Genomic DNA, 15,904 nt, shown 5'->3' with positions numbered 1-15,904 from the left:
GTTGGTTCAGTTTGATGGTGTCTTTCTTTTTTCAATGTGGTTGACTTGATCTTGTTTGGGCTTTGTGCGGTGGACCTCTCTGAGATGAGTTTGGGCTGTGTGGTGGACTTGGTTCAGACGAATGATTGTGTGGTTGATGTTCCCGTGAGGCGAACGTTGTGGTTCGATATGTTTTGCTAAACTAAATATTTCTTTGAAAGGTTTAGAAGCTTAAAATTATAGAGAATTTAGAGATGATTTTTTCGACTATAGAAAAACTTCTTAAACTCTCGAGTTTGTTCATTGATACAAGTTGCTTCACTCTCCAAATCAAGCATAGTTTTTCACACCAAGGACATATGATCAAGTAATAAAAACAAAATAATGTTCTTTTAATTCTACATGAATACAAATTCAAACAAAAATACATATTTTGATTTGGGGTTTGGTAACTTTTTTTAATGTAAAGAACATCACCATCTTTATATATGGGTAACGACTGTGTTTATGGTAGGATTGATTTCTCTTCCTTTGTACAACGCTTTGATATTATGTGTTAGAAAGTTAAAAAAAACTTGAATGAATGAAAATTGAAGAATAAAAAAAAATGTTAGAATGAGAGAAAATAGGTTAAATGTGATAGGCATTCAATTTTTGTTAATCTTGCAGCAAGAATAGAATTTCAATTTCCTACAACATAAAACATTGAGTATAGTTTTCAAATATAGAAAAGTAGGTGCAATCAATTTTGTCAGATTTTTTTAATTATTTGAGGCGTAAATAGTTTGTTTTATTTTTCTACCAAATCCAAAATCATTTATAAAATATATAGAAATTCATATCACTCTATATAATCATTTTAATTTTGATATATCTTATAAATAATTTGATTTGAATCAATTTATTAAATTTTGTTTTTATATGTATTTTTAAGATATTTTTTTGGTGTTTATAGTATATATACTATAAATTTGCCACGTGATTGTATGTTTAGAGAATAAGAAGTATCGAGTTCAAATCTCGGTATCAGGTTATCCTTAATAAGATATCTAAATATATATATATTAAAAATAAAATACAAAAAATGAGAAATATATGTGTATGTGTTTGTATTTACAATCACTTTATATTATATTTTAAAAAATAAAATACCTAAAAATGATTAAAAGAAATTGGAACAATTGGAGAGAAAGAAACAAAGAAAAGAGTTTTTCTCTCTCTTGGAATCCATTGCACAGGTCGTTGCGCGCTCTCGCATCGGTCCCAACATCCATTGCTACGCCTCGTTGCCCTTTCCCTTCACTCACAACCAGCATTCACCTTCTTCTTCCTCAGATCTACACTCACCATCGCTTTCACTTTCAGGTTTTCTTCTCCTCTTTCTTCTACATCTCTTTCAGAATGATTTTTTTCTATATTCATAGACATTTAGAACCTCGATTCTCGCTCACTATATCGTTCTTTTTCGTGTTTGTTTTTATTTTCTAATTTCCTCTCGTTATCTGCGTTGAATTTCGTCCGTTGATTCTTTTCTGTTATTTTTAATTTTTCTATCTGGGTTTTTCAGGTTCCAATTTGCTGGTTTCTAATCCATTTTGTTTCGATCTCTGTCTGGTGCCCTTCCTTGAATCTCATAGGAATCTTCCCTGAGGTTTCTGTTATTTATTTTCCTATTGTTTTTATATATTTAAATGTGTGGATAACTTCTGCTAATTTTTGTTGTTGTTTGCTTGGATTGTTTTTTCCATAATAATTTTTGCTGATTTTATGGTGGAGTGTGCTGAATTTGGGCATTTTTCATGTTTGAAGTGTGCCAAAACGAAGGAAAGCTACGTGTGTCGAATTTGGGAATTTGTGATGTTGTGGTTCGGTAGTTCTTTCAGTTTTAATGATTTAGTATGAAATTCGATGGTAATTGAATTCGTCTTATTTCGTTCGTGTTAGGGGGATTATGGAAATTAGTAGAAATGGGCTTGCTATGCTTTTTTTCTTGTCCCGGGTTACTCGGCTGTTAAAAAGTTTTTCTGTTTCTTTCCATCTACACTATCCGTTGTAAAGCTTTGATAGTGTTTATTTGAAGAATTCTGGCCTTTTCTTTTAAAAGCTGGATTCGTAGAATTCCCCTTGAAAGAGCTTTGATTGGTGTTCTAAGGATGGGTTTGAATGAGTTCTGGTAGCTACTACCTCAACTGATGACAAAATCAGAAGGAATTGCCCCTGGGAGTTTTTTGGGTTTAGTATAAGAGAAGATGACTGCATTCTCACCATAAAAATTGCGCATGGGAAAATTACTAGCATTGGGTTTAATGGTTGTGCTGCTTATAAATCTTTGAGAATTTTTCTCCCAGACTGTACCTAATTTTATGCTTTAAAAGACTAGAAGCATGGCTTTGAGTTTCCTTTGAGATGGGAAGAGAAGTGGAAGCTTTTCTTTCAGAGGCCTATCAATGAAAGGGAAATTGGGCAATTAGCAGAGCTCGTCATCCTTTTGGAGAAGCAAAATATACCATGGATGCTACACCTGTCTGGAATCTCACTTACAGTTTCGTCTTCCATAATTTGTACACTAGTGCAAAAAGCCTCAAAAGAATCAGACTTATCTTCTAAGATTCTCCTATTTCTTTCTTCCAAATATCAGCAACAAATTCAAGCAAACCACAACCCCACAAAATTTTGTGATTTCCTTTTAGGTTTCAGCCGTTGAGGGCTTCTAAGAGCCAATCCTCAATCACATCTGGACGGCGTACACAAAAGTCAAACACTCTACGGAGAAGGTCCCAACATCATGAAGCAGAAGGGAATCTAAAGAAAAGATGCTCGATCCCTTCAAACACAGGGAGCAAACTGAAGGAGAAGTATACATGACTCAGCTTCCTTTGTAGCCGTTGTTGAGTATTTAAGCTTTTATGTGCTGCTAGATTACATAGAAAAGCTTCATTCTTCTTTGGCACATTGAACTTCTGTATCACCGTAATAATTGGTGACTTACATTTTTTAGTAGTTTCTTGTAGTTTTCTTGTTGCCCACCTTTTGAGAGTGAACTCCCTCAGAATATGCTTGTAACCCTTTATATGTTTCTTGATGATGCTACTGGAATATCCAATTTCATTCTTTTTCTTTCTCTTTAGCAAAAAACTTAGTGTTATTGTATACTCACTCACCTTCTATGGAAGATATTTTTCTGTCACCAATGTTGATCTCGTTTTCTTTTCTGAACCATTTTCGCACAGCTGTCAAATGGATGGACCAACTGGTCGCAGCGGCGGTGGCATGGATATGAATGTACCAAACTATAAGCTTGGGAAAACCCTTGGCATTGGTTCATTTGGGAAAGTGAAAATTGCGGAACATGCTTTAACTGGTCATAAAGTTGCTATTAAGATCCTTAACCGCCGAAAGATAAAAAACTTGGATATGGAAGAAAAAGGTTGGATTATTTTTTAATTGCACTTTCAATATTTAAACAATATCAAGTTATTTACGGATCTGTTGAAACATCACATTTTTCATCATTTTGATTCCATGGCTTGTTAAACCCTAAACCCTAAACAAAGTATAGGTTTTGTTCAAATTGCGTTAGGGGGGTTCTATAAAAAAAATTGCCGAAGTGGAATCTACTTACAAGTTGGAACTTTTAATTTCTTTAGATGGTTCCCTTCGTTTCTTCTACCCCACCACTACTAGAAAAAGGTGTTTATGGGCTTTCCTGGATTTAAAAAAAATTGTTCATTCATCCTTTTTACACGATGAATGCTTTTATTTTATTTTACTTATTTATGAAGTTTGTTTTGAATCTAGGAAGAGGCTTACACTTTTTTCTCTCCTTATGAAATTGGTGCAGTGAGAAGAGAGATTAAAATATTGAGATTGTTCATGCATCCTCACATTATACGGCTCTATGAGGTTATAGAGACCCCATCAGACATTTATGTTGTGATGGAGTATGTAAAATCTGGGGAGCTCTTTGACTATATTGTAGAAAAGGGAAGGTTGCAGGAGGATGAAGCCCGTAATTTTTTCCAACAGGTATGTGGCAAATATAATTTTATACATTGGTTGCAACTTGCACTTCATGTTATCTTCCATCTTAGTTATGTGTGGGAAATTCACCTTCATGGGGAACAGATCATCTCTGGTGTGGAGTACTGCCACAGGAATATGGTAGTTCACAGAGATCTCAAGCCAGAGAACTTGCTTTTAGACTCTAAATGCAATGTGAAGATTGCTGATTTTGGTTTGAGCAACATAATGCGTGATGGTCACTTTCTGAAGACAAGTTGTGGGAGTCCCAATTATGCTGCCCCAGAGGTATGTTTGTAGCAGGGGAGTAACTCGCAAGGAATAATTGCCACTTTGTTGGGTATCAATTTAACAATCATGACTTTTTAATATAATATTTAGGTCATCTCCGGGAAATTATATGCTGGACCTGAAGTAGATGTCTGGAGTTGTGGTGTGATTTTGTATGCTCTTCTATGTGGCACTCTTCCTTTTGACGATGAAAACATTCCCAACCTATTCAAGAAAATAAAGGTACTTCTATATTTGTTTCCTTCAGCTTAATTTTTGTTATGGCTGGAATAAAGTTGATCCGTGAACTTGTACTTCTGAGTGGAGGTTTATATATATTGGTTTGTTTGTTTGTTTAAATGTTAGTATTTGCATATATGGTCTGATTATTTTGAGCTTCTCAAGGATGATAACCTCCATCCACAATTTATTAGTATTCTTAGTATCTTAGATGAGGGTCTTCAAGGGCATTGGAGAAATATTGATTTATTTTAGATGCTGATTTCATGTGCTTAGATCTTCCTTATGGTGGTCAAGTTGTCTCTGTTGCACACATTTAAGTTAATGTATATGCCTTACAATCAATTCAAACCATCTCGGAAGTGATGAAGACTCCAAAATTTAACTAAAATTTTGCTGTCCTTCAGGGTGGAATCTATACTCTTCCAAGTCATTTATCATCTGGTGCTAGAGAACTGATTCCTAGTATGCTGGTGGTTGACCCAATGAAGCGCATCACGATCCCCGAGATTCGCCAGCACCCATGGTTTCAGGCTCATCTTCCACGCTATTTGGCCGTGCCTCCACCTGATACAATGCAACAGGCAAAAAAGGTTCGGTATTAAATTTTAAAGAATCTTCTCTATAGAATGTGTTGAAACATATCTAGTGCTTTAAACATTCATTATCTAAGCATTCATATTACAGTATTATACATTACCATATAAAACACTTAAAGAAACCTTAGAATTTTGTGCCCTTTGTGAAGCTTGGGAAGATTTTTGCTCTTCGGCTTTTAAAAAACACGTCATGCTTTATATTTTACAACTCTTTTATTGATGATTTACTGGGAGACAATTTATCAGTCCATAGATTTTATCTCCCGTCATTAAATTTATTTATTCATTATCTTTTTAAGAAACATAATTGTTTCATTAACTCAAGAGATTCTCTTCTCTCTCTCTCTCTCTCTCTCTCTCTCTCTCTTTTAAAGGAAATTTCCTGATCTATGAACATATGTAGAGCTTGCATAAGGAAGACCACTCAATTCACTATTTGGATCATAGACAGGAAAAGACTACTATATTGTTTATGGTTCTGGATTTCTTTTCTAAATCTCAGGATTTTTAGGTCCGAGCACATATTCTCATATTCTACCTTTCTGCTCAATATAGTCTGACCATAGGATTTCCTTTTTTATTTTCTTTTTAATATTGGTCGATAAAATATAAGTCGGCCTAAGATGTATTTGATGCCCTTTCTTTTTTCTTTTTTTGTGAAAACATAAGTTCATCTGCTACTAATTTTTCTATTTATTTAAAAAAAATTAGAGCTTGTTCGGAAGTATGGTCTAAAAATAGCTTTCTACATTGTTGAAAAGAATCTGTAGGAATTGGCAGGATAGTTCTTTAAAGACTGTTTCAATGTCGAAAACCGGAACAATGTTTTACTGTTCACTTCCTTTTATTTATTTATTCTTTTTTTTTTTAAATATAAAAATTAACTCTTCAAATGTAGTTGGTAGGATTACTAGGCAGTAATTAGTTGGCCATTGTCTTACTTCATTATTAAGGCTTTTATTATATTATAAGAGTAGAACCAGTCACCCATATAACTATACAACTATTGAAATACTCAACATTTATCTTGCTTCATAAGATAATTTAGTTCTTTTCCAGTTTTGCTATATTGATTGTTAATTGCTAGTTTCTCTTGTCCGAGCATTTAAACCTCTTCCTTTAATGATTTTATTTTATTTTGTTCTTTTCAGATCGATGAAGACATTCTTCAGGAGGTTGTAAAGATGGGATTTGACAGGAACCAGCTGGTGGAATCTCTTCGTAACCGAATTCAAAACGAGGTGCAGCACTAATTAGACTTATTCTCTTAAGAAATTTGAAATTCTTCCTTGCTAATGGTTACTGATGGTCATTGTTATTGAGAATATATCACAGGCTACTGTTGCTTATTATTTGTTGCTGGACAACCGGTTTCGTGTTTCTAGTGGCTATCTTGGAGCTGAGTTTCAGGAGACTATGGTATTTTTATTTCTTGTTCTAGTTTTAAGCTTCTAGTCTGATAAACACGTATTCCTTTTTTGTAATATTAGAAAAAGCATTCCTACCACCCTCCAGAATGCATCTTGATGAAGATTTCCATGTTAAGTGGCAAAAGAAAAGAAGTCTGGGAAATTTTCTGGGCTCATCTTGTGATGCATCTCTCCTGTATTTCTGTTTGATTGTTATAGTTCCAGTTGATTTTTTTTCCTACTTGTTTTATGAAGTGTTAAATTTTCTATAATTTTCTTCTATTAAAAAAAATCATTATTCACCATTTATATTTTGTTAATACTTGCAGTCCAACATTGTTTTATTTTTATTGTTCGGTAGGAAACTGGATTCAACCGTATGCACCCTAGTGATCCTACAAATCCTGCTGTAGGACACCGCCTTCCTGGATATATGGATTATCAAGGAATGGGCTTGAGAGCACAGTTTCCTGTTGAGAGGAAGTGGGCTTTGGGATTACAGGTTGGTTTCTTTGTTTTAATATTTATCAAGCATAATTTGTAAAGATGCATTCTTGCTTTTTTTATAATGTCGGAAGATGGATTGATATGTGTTGCTTGAATTTTCCTCTCACGGATGTGTAGTTGTAGGTGTGCGCACAGTTTTTGTTTCTTATTTTTTTCTCTTCCTACGTTACCTTTTTTTCTGAGTAACCTAGCAACTGATGCTACCCAATATATGGATTATGATTGTACTCTTTGGTCTAACTTGGCAGTCTCGAGCTCATCCTCGTGAAATTATGACTGAAGTTCTTAAGGCCCTACGGGAGCTTAATGTGGCTTGGAAGAAGATTGGGCACTACAATATGAAATGCAGATGGCTACCTGGAATTCCAGGCCATCATGAAGGCATGATCAACAACCCTGTGCATAGTAATCATTACTTTGGGGATGAGTCTACCATCATTGAAAACGACGGAGTTGTAAAATCGCCGAATGTTATTAAGTTTGAAGTACAGGTATTTTTTCTCTCTATTGGGACATTGAAGAAAATGTACCATTTTCTCGAGTTGATTGAAATACATTCCAAATTTTAAAATATATATTTTCATCTTGTCGGAAACCTACTATGCCCATAGAGACTAGGACTTTTGATTAACGTGTTTCCTAATCTTGTTCTATTCTCTGACTTGTTTCATAAATGAGTTGTTGCTATTACATGTTTAATATAGAAGATAAGGTTAGGCGAGAGTTACATCACTTGTCAATAATAATCTCAAGCTTCATTCTCATCAGTTTTTGCTTCGGTTTTGTTGCCAGCTGTACAAAACACGCGAAGAGAAGTATTTGCTTGATCTACAGAGGGTTCAAGGCCCCCAGTTCCTTTTCCTGGATCTTTGTGCTGCCTTCCTTGCCCAGCTTCGAGTCCTCTAAAAAGCACATAATTTCAACTCATGGGATGATGAGCTTGTGAATGAAGATTTCACATGCATAACTTATTTATCATCTTACAGAATCTTAGTTCTCCTTCCCTCTTTAGATGGATAGTTCAGTCTTGTGTAAATCTGATTTTCGGTAGTAGAAGTTGTCGATCTCGGCATCCAATATTGATTGGTGATGCCTGTTACCTTGCCCCTCTTCATTACCAACAAAAAGGAAAAAAAAAAATCTATTTAACTTCTTATGAAGTGTTGTAATTTAAAGACATTCTCGTGTTTCGTATCTCTTTCGCTTGCAGTTGCTCCTTGGCTGTCGTTTTCTCTTTGTCAAGCTTCCCAAAATCCTTTCTGTCTTTGGTAAGTCTCTTAAACCCAAACTTGGAAGTTCTTTTCATCTTTTGACGACTATATTGAAATGATAAAAACCCTCTGATGGGATAGACGTAAGTTGGTTATTGAACAAACAAATATCCACACATTGATCGCTAGTATACGAAGATTGTTTCAGTAGGATACACTAACAGTGTTTTGGTAGAACATGAGTGTCATATTATCTGGTTATGACGTTTGAGTATTCTTACTCCCAAGTGGCAAGTATAGAGAATGGTTAATGAGAATCAGAGAGATGGCTGAGGGAGAAAGAGCACATGTTTCTAGCTGCAAATTTTGCAATAGCTAGATGACCAAGTAGACCGCATACTGATTTGGATATTTGAATAAATTTTTAGTGTTATTTATGTTTATAATGTTAAATTATATTTTTGGTTTTGTTTGAATTTAATCATTTCTATGATTTATTTTTGTTTTTATCATTATTATTTTCTATCAAATATTTGTTAGATATTACTGATGGTGAAAAAAACAACGTATACGTGAAGTTTTGTTCATTTAATTGTCCGTTTCCCCTAAACCAACAAAAAGCAAAAAGCTTTCTTTTTCTTTCTATTTTAACTCCTACTGCCTAGCTCGTAATTACTTCCCCTCACAGTATCCCATCTTCATAATTCTATCCATTTTGCTTAAATTATGTGAACTTTAATCCAGAACTCAGTTTCTATTATTTCCCTGTTGCAAAATTTGTGGTTTGTACAATGGAGACTAATTGAAGTCGGGATATTGTGATAATAGAATCACCCGTACATTGTCTAACAAGCTAAGTGTTAGCTTCGTCACTGGAAATTGAAATAACATCAATGAAAGATGGAGAAGCCAATAGGTAAGAGGAAGAGGACTTGATTGCAAATTTAAATCTGTCAAAAATACTAAGATGATTGCAAGTTTAGAATCGTGTTTACTAGATCATTCATCATTACAACTATACTACTTTGTAGTTGAGTTGAGCTTTTGATATTGTGTTTGAATTTAATTTCTAGGATTTATTTCTCTGTTTAGCAATTTTAGTTCAACATTGGAGGCTTCAATCCTCCAACCTTTTGTACTAAAAAAAGGTTATGAAACTATAGTGTAACAAAGAAAAGAAGTCTTCAATCAACGAACGAAAACTTATCTATTAAATTATATATGAAAGCAAAGCAACCCATTTTATTTATAAAAAAGAAAAAATTAGACATTTCAAGTGCTTAAGAATGTTTCCAATTATCGAAAAGAATATTTGAAAACACACGGAAATTAATCTGAACAGATCCACAGCAAATGAGCTCCAACTACCGTTAACCTATCGATTAATGTAAATAGTAAGTGGAATTTTGTTTTGGGCCATAAAAGAGATTGGCCTGTAAACACTGGCCAAGTTCCCACATCGCTAATCTTCAAAAATCGCACACGGGTTGGAGGGTATAAAATGCCGTTGCATTGCCACCATCAAGTTCACGGAGCCGGGCGGTAAGCCCATAGCGAACTATTCTTTCGCCTTTTACTAAAGAATACCGTGTGCTTGCCGCATTCACCGGCATACGCCTATTTTTGGAGGATTTTCTCATTTTCGAGAAAATCCTATATTCCTAAACTCAAACTTTCTTTTATTGATCTGATTTATGATTATAATGATGTTGATTTTATACGAACTATATCTTTTCATATTTGTAGTATATATTATGTTTGTGTGTACATTCCTTCTGTTCTGCTTTTAGGTGTCGTCCTGTCCTTACTCCTTAGTGTGAGCTCTATTGCATTTCATGTTGAGTGGTTTTCTTTTTCTTCTTTTGCTAAGTCATGTTAAGGAAATAATGGGACATACAAAATGATAATATATTAGCTACTAATTAACGTGAAATAACTTAAGTTTAGTACGACCGAGGAATAATTTATATTATCACAGTTACACCAACAAGGAAATTGTTTCCTTTGTGATAGAACTTATTTAAAAAAACACAAGAAAGATATAAATGATTAATTAATCTGATAATTAACGTAAACCGAGATTCAATTTTAGAATAATGGTGTGATTGGGTAGGGCAGTCAACGTATTCATAATTGGAAAAGGCAGAGAAAATGGACATCAATTAAGCTGTATAAAGTATGCAATGAATACTGTTTTTGCTGATTGCATTCACCGCATGCCTGCTTTTGGAGGAGTTCCTTAACAGAGGCATTCCTATATAACTTAAAGAAATAGTTTATAGGACTTTATGATCTATATAATTAGAGTATTCAATAATGGTAGACAATGTCCATTTTGACTTAAACATGTACACATACCCATCATAAGAAATTACTTTGACGTGTTCATTAAAAGTATTTAGCAACAATCCTTTAGTCCCTTACTCAATAATCTAGAATCATAAGACTGGTGCTAATCTATTCGATTGGGCACCCTACAAAATCCTCTACAAGATAGAATGAGCATCTTTATAACTTAAGCATGCTTTTCTTGCTGTTTATAATATAATGCGAGGAAAATGTATACAACTAATGGTGTGTATACACATAGTCAAGTTATATTTTATTTAGTGTCAAAGTAAAATTATTTTAATGGTATTTAGCATGTGTTTCAATTTTATCCTATGATTGTTGTAACAAAAAAAAAAAGATAGTGATATTTTAATGATTAATCGAGTAAGATTATTTTAATAATATTTGAACATGCGCTTGCTTTCTTGAGTTCGGTCGTTTTTGTCTAGAAAATAAAACTAACCTTCTAGTTTTTCAAAGAAACAAGTTGAACGTTTAAATATTATGTTAAAATTTATTGACAATTGCTTAATGGAGAATAGCATATGAACATCGAAAGAAGGGTAAATTCACTCTTAGCATATAAAATATTGCAATCAATATATCTTTTATCTCACTATCAACGATTGCAACAATTGTAGAACAATTAGTAAAATTTTAAAATGTCGTCAAATCTTCACGAGCTAAACTCGTTTTCATTTAGGGTTGATATATATATGTATATATAGAACACAAAACTAGGCATAGGCACTCGCATATGCACCAACACATCGATAAAATATAAATTTTCAAAGTTTGTTTGTTTATTTTTCTTTCTTTCTTCTTTTCAGATAAAAAGTCAAAGCGACGTCGTTTAGATCTTTTGTTCAGCTTTGTTTCCCGTTTATTCTCTCCTCACTTTCACTGAGGATTTGTCTTGCTGAAGAAGAAATTTGAAGAAAACCCTTAAGCTTCTTCGTCTCTGATCCATTTTACTCTGTAAGATCTTGTTCTTTCTCTCAATTTGAAGTCAGATCCACCACAATTATCGATTTGCTTCTTCCTTTTCGTTTCTCCACCTTTTTTTTTTTTTTGTTGATTTACTTGTTTAGTTTGTGGGATTTTCATACAGAACTCTCCAAGATGACTCAAGACGCCGAGATGAAAGAGCTTCCTGCTCCATTGTCGTCTTCTTCCTCTTCAGTGTCTCCCTCAACTATACAGAGTAAGAAACGTTTGCCCATATTTTCTCAATCCTGTTTTTCTGCGTTGTTTATTTGAATGCAACTCTTTACTGCTGTTCTAGGGATTGGGATATCTTCTGGTATATTGGATGTTTGGTCTTTAGGGCTTCACTCAATTCTTAAAGTTCTTGGTTTTGAATTTTACTCGTGATTTCTTTTTTCAATTAGATTTGAAAGAAATTGTGTCGCTCATTGAGACCGGGGCCTATGCCCGGGAGGTTCGGCGGATTGTTCGTGCCATTCGTCTCACTATGGCGTTGAGGCGCAAGTTAAAGGCTTCTGTTCTTTCTCAATTTCTGAATCTTGTACTCCCCACAGGGTCTGAGGTGCACACTAGGTTATCCTCATTTCTTCCGAAGGTACTTAGAAATTATTGGCTAGTTTGTTCTTTTGTTTCTGTGTGCCTTTGATCCGTGTAAGTTTTGGTTCTTGGTGGTAGTGTTCTTAGCCTTCAAATTATTGTACAATTGCTTAGGAGGATGACTGTGAAATGGATGTTGACACGGCCACTCAAGCTCCTGCCAAACACCATTTGCCCGAGATAGAGATATTTTGCTACTTGATTGTGCTAATATTTTTGATTGATCACAAGAAATATGGCGATGTAAGTTTTTTTGCAAATGAATCAGTGTTTTTCTTTCGTTTTCTTTTAATCTTGTCTGACCATCCTGATCACTTACCGAAAATTTCAGGCTAAGGCTTGCGCCTCAGCAAGCATTGCACGGCTTAAGAACCTTAATAGGAGAACAGTTGATGTTTTAGCATCCAGGCTCTACTTCTATTACTCCCTCAGCTATGAACTCACTGGCGATCTTGCAGAAATAAGGGGGTTAGTTTATCATCTAAAATTGTAATAGGGTTGTGGTAGTTAATGTTATGTCTCTGTATGGGTCTTGTGGTTTCAATATGGAGTATAGAAATGAGGATGAATGCCTAATTGTATAGATTTTTGTCATATAATATTGAAATTTTTTATTGACAGTAACCTCCTAGCCCTGCATCGCATTGCAACCTTGCGCCACGATGAGTTGGGTCAGGTACTTCTTCCAATCTTTTCAGTGGATTATGCCATGAGTTTATTATGATGCCACCTTATGTATGGACAACAATGTGATGTAGGAAACCCTACTTAACCTTCTACTTCGTAATTATCTCCACTACAACCTATATGATCAAGCTGAGAAGTTGAGGTCCAAGGCACCCCGGTTTGAAGGTCACTCAAATCAGCAGGCAAGTTTTAAGTTCCTAGTTCTATTTTAATATCTTTCTTTATTCTAAGGAAATAAATATCTGTGGGTTCTTGAAATACTTTTATGATTTAATAAGGCAGCATTCCTAATAGAAATGCTTGTAATAGTCTAATAGATGTAACGACCTTACTTGAATAGGATCGATCTATAGGTTGTACTATTGTGTCCTTGAGTTCAAAAAGATATTCTAGTAGTTGTAACCCAACCATCATTTAGATAGTTCTAGCATGTTCTAAATTTTGTTTTACATTGAGTCAAATTGATTCAACAAATATTTGGTTTGGAAGATTTATCCTCAATTATTTTTGGAATCTACGAACCAAATAGTGAAAATGATGACAACTGTGTTTCTACGTTTTTTGTATAATAATCACTTGAATTTGAAATTTTAAACTGCATGCTTACACTAGAAAAAGAAAAAAAAGAAAAACAAAGCCTTTAATGATAGTATTCTATTCTATGAACTAATTTTATTTTTGTTAAATTAAAATAGGCACAATATCATATATTATAATTCATATGCTATTGTAAAATCATTACTCTGCAACTTTTATAACATAAAACTTGTTTGTAACCTAATATTTAGTTGGTATTATCTACTATTTTATTGTTTATGCTTATAGAAAAAACTAAAATTTTAGTTTATATTTTGGACAACTGCTTAAATTGGGATACAATTTCCAAATCTGCCATCAAATGTATATTTGAAAACACAGAAAAAATGAAATACAACTTTGTTCTTCATTGAATCCTTTGTTTTGAAATTTATGGTATAAGATAACAAAAAATACCTTTAGGTAACCTGATGTTGAAATCGATAAAATTGGCATGATTAGCCATATGCTTGTGAAATTGTAGTATATAGCAACCGTGTAGTATGTTAATTCATAAGAATCTAAGCATCGTATTCTGAGATGTTATTTAGTATTAGGCTTCAGTTATTAGCTAGAATGGAAGATATCTCATAATGATTTATCATTACAGTTCTGTAGGTACCTGTTTTACCTTGGTAAGATCAGGACCATTCAGCTGGAGTATACAGATGCAAAGGGATCTCTTCTACAAGCTGCTGGGAAAGCACCCATTGCTGCTCTTGGTTTTCGAGTACAATGCAACAAATGGGCAATCATTGTTCGCTTGCTGCTAGGAGAAATTCCTGAGAGAACCGTTTTCATGCAGAAACACATGGAGAAAGCTCTGAGGCCATACTTTGAACTTACAAATGTAATTTTTGTTGGTTATTTTTTTTATACTTTTCAGTTATTCTCTTTCATTAAGTTTACAGTTGGTTAGCTATAGATAGTCCCTGGGTGGATCAATATATATTAAAGGAATAGGATGGGCGAAGCGGGGATTGCTATGGTACTGTCAGGATCCTTGTTAGTGGAACCCATAGGTCAGTTGCTGATAGTATCGATAGATGATACATATGGGTGGAGGGGATAACACAGGGCCTTTTGGTTGAAGAATTAATAGTTCCAACTTTTCCATAGTTCGTCATCTAGTCTAGTTGATGGCAGTGTGATTCCAGTTTATTCTTTTCTTTAAATAACAATGCTTTTTTTTTTCAGGCTGTGAGAATTGGTGACTTGGAGCTTTTCAAGATTGTTGCTGAACGCTTCTCTAGTACTTTCAGCTCAGATCGAACCAACAACTTGATTGTGAGGCTGCGACATAATGTCATCAGGACTGGGCTTCGCAACATTAGCATTTCCTATTCACGCATTTCTCTGGCAGATGTTGCTCAGAAGCTTAGGTTGGACTCAGCAAATCCCATTGCTGATGCTGAAAGTATTGTCTCCAAGGCAATTCGAGATGGAGCAATTGATGCGACAGTCGATCATGCAAATGGATGGATGGTATCAAAGGAGACTGGTGATATTTACTCGACCAATGAACCTCAAGCTGCTTTCAACTCGAGGATTGCATTTTGCCTGAATACGCATAACGAGGCAGTGCGTGCCCTTCGGTTTCCACCAAATTCACATAAGGAAAAAGAAAGTGCTGAGAAAAGGAGAGAAAGACAACAGCAGGAACAAGAACTTGCAAAACACATAGCCGAAGAAGATGATGACGACTTTTAGCTTGCTTATTTAAAATGGAGGAGATGGTATGGATCTTTTTGTGCATGAATGAAATAAATACAGTTTTATTAAGAAATTGTAGGGAGAGAATTTTTGATCCATTGGTGGTTCAGATGGCCCTTTGCCGTTTTCTTTATTATCAAATTATTTGTGTTTGCAACTTTCTTCATTTGTGGAATGTCCTTTGAGATTTCCATCTTTATACCTTTACCTTTCTGAATTGTAACTCCAGCTAAGTAGAAGTTTTTGTTCTTTGTACTTAATCTGACTTCCATCGTTATTACCTTTACTTGCAGTTCAATTTTATCGTTTCACCTAGTTAAATAATATGTTCATGTCCAGTTTTTCTATCTATTTTTTAATGAAAAGTACTTTGGGTAATTGTTCTAACCAATTTATGCTTAGACTGGCTGTCTTGATTAAGCCATTAAGGTTTTGACCCCATGTATATTTAAATGAAAAGATCAAATTTATTTAGTTTAAATTAATAACAAAGTATCCTCAACGTTGAAGAAAACGGAATGATGAAATGGACACAAAAAATACCTGGTTCCATTTAATGCAATTACATATGCCAAGTCCATTAAAAGCAAGGTCGCTTTTTTTATATATAATAAATTTGAAAAATACAAGATACTTTTAAAATCTATGATAGATAAGAAATATTTTTGACAAAAAGGCAAATGATATTTGTTATAATTTGGCCTAAAATTTGTGAGAAACTGTCATTAATAACAAAAAACTGAAACTAATTTTATATATATAGAAAAACTTAAGTTTA

At 34.1% G+C, this 15,904-nt stretch overlaps 2 protein-coding genes and 1 non-coding gene across 4 annotated transcripts; all 3 read left to right on the top strand.

Moving 5' to 3' along the window:
* Positions 1 to 1,156: 1,156 nt before the first annotated feature.
* On the top strand, positions 1,157 to 8,260 carry LOC101211720 (SNF1-related protein kinase catalytic subunit alpha KIN10). 2 transcript variants are annotated; one of them, XM_011658400.2, is made up of 12 exons: positions 1,157 to 1,344; positions 1,547 to 1,630; positions 3,210 to 3,406; positions 3,821 to 4,005; positions 4,105 to 4,287; positions 4,381 to 4,512; positions 4,917 to 5,102; positions 6,260 to 6,349; positions 6,444 to 6,527; positions 6,879 to 7,019; positions 7,273 to 7,515; positions 7,817 to 8,260. In XM_011658400.2, the coding sequence occupies exons 3-12, from the start codon at positions 3,217 to 3,219 to the stop codon at positions 7,928 to 7,930; spliced, it is 1,548 nt and encodes a 515-aa protein (XP_011656702.1). In that variant the 5' UTR covers positions 1,157 to 1,344; positions 1,547 to 1,630; positions 3,210 to 3,216; the 3' UTR covers positions 7,931 to 8,260.
* A 1,508-nt stretch (positions 8,261 to 9,768) lies between these two features.
* LOC116404819 lies at positions 9,769 to 9,887 on the top strand. Its single transcript, XR_004217923.1, has one exon. It is a non-coding gene; the product is annotated as a U5 spliceosomal RNA (small nuclear RNA).
* Positions 9,888 to 11,384: 1,497 nt separating this feature from the next.
* On the top strand, positions 11,385 to 15,447 carry LOC101207427 (probable 26S proteasome non-ATPase regulatory subunit 3). Its single transcript, XM_004144956.3, has 9 exons — positions 11,385 to 11,544; positions 11,678 to 11,770; positions 11,958 to 12,148; positions 12,265 to 12,393; positions 12,482 to 12,618; positions 12,772 to 12,826; positions 12,909 to 13,019; positions 14,024 to 14,263; positions 14,611 to 15,447. Exons 2-9 carry the CDS (start codon positions 11,689 to 11,691, stop codon positions 15,121 to 15,123), a joined length of 1,458 nt encoding a protein of 485 aa, XP_004145004.1. The 5' UTR covers positions 11,385 to 11,544; positions 11,678 to 11,688; the 3' UTR covers positions 15,124 to 15,447.
* Positions 15,448 to 15,904: the final 457 nt, after the last annotated feature.

This window comes from Cucumis sativus, chromosome 6 (genome assembly GCF_000004075.3).
Source record: "Cucumis sativus cultivar 9930 chromosome 6, Cucumber_9930_V3, whole genome shotgun sequence".
NCBI lineage: Eukaryota > Viridiplantae > Streptophyta > Magnoliopsida > Cucurbitales > Cucurbitaceae > Cucumis > Cucumis sativus.
This window is presented reverse-complemented; position numbering and strand designations above follow the sequence as displayed.

What these genes read in the sequence shown, in the direction of transcription:
- LOC101211720 (XM_011658400.2), top strand. Translation starts at nt 3,217, where the DNA reads ATGGATGGACCAACTGGTCGCAGCGGCGGTGGCATGGATATGAATGTA. An exon ending in ACCTATTCAAGAAAATAAAG is followed by an intron (nt 4,513 to 4,916) that starts GTACTTCTATAT and finishes GCTGTCCTTCAG; the next exon opens with GGTGGAATCTATACTCTTCC. An exon ending in CAATGCAACAGGCAAAAAAG is followed by an intron (nt 5,103 to 6,259) that starts GTTCGGTATTAA and finishes TGTTCTTTTCAG; the next exon opens with ATCGATGAAGACATTCTTCA.
- LOC101207427 (XM_004144956.3), top strand. Translation starts at nt 11,689, where the DNA reads ATGACTCAAGACGCCGAGATGAAAGAGCTTCCTGCTCCATTGTCGTCT. An exon ending in ATCACAAGAAATATGGCGAT is followed by an intron (nt 12,394 to 12,481) that starts GTAAGTTTTTTT and finishes CGAAAATTTCAG; the next exon opens with GCTAAGGCTTGCGCCTCAGC. An exon ending in GCCACGATGAGTTGGGTCAG is followed by an intron (nt 12,827 to 12,908) that starts GTACTTCTTCCA and finishes AATGTGATGTAG; the next exon opens with GAAACCCTACTTAACCTTCT.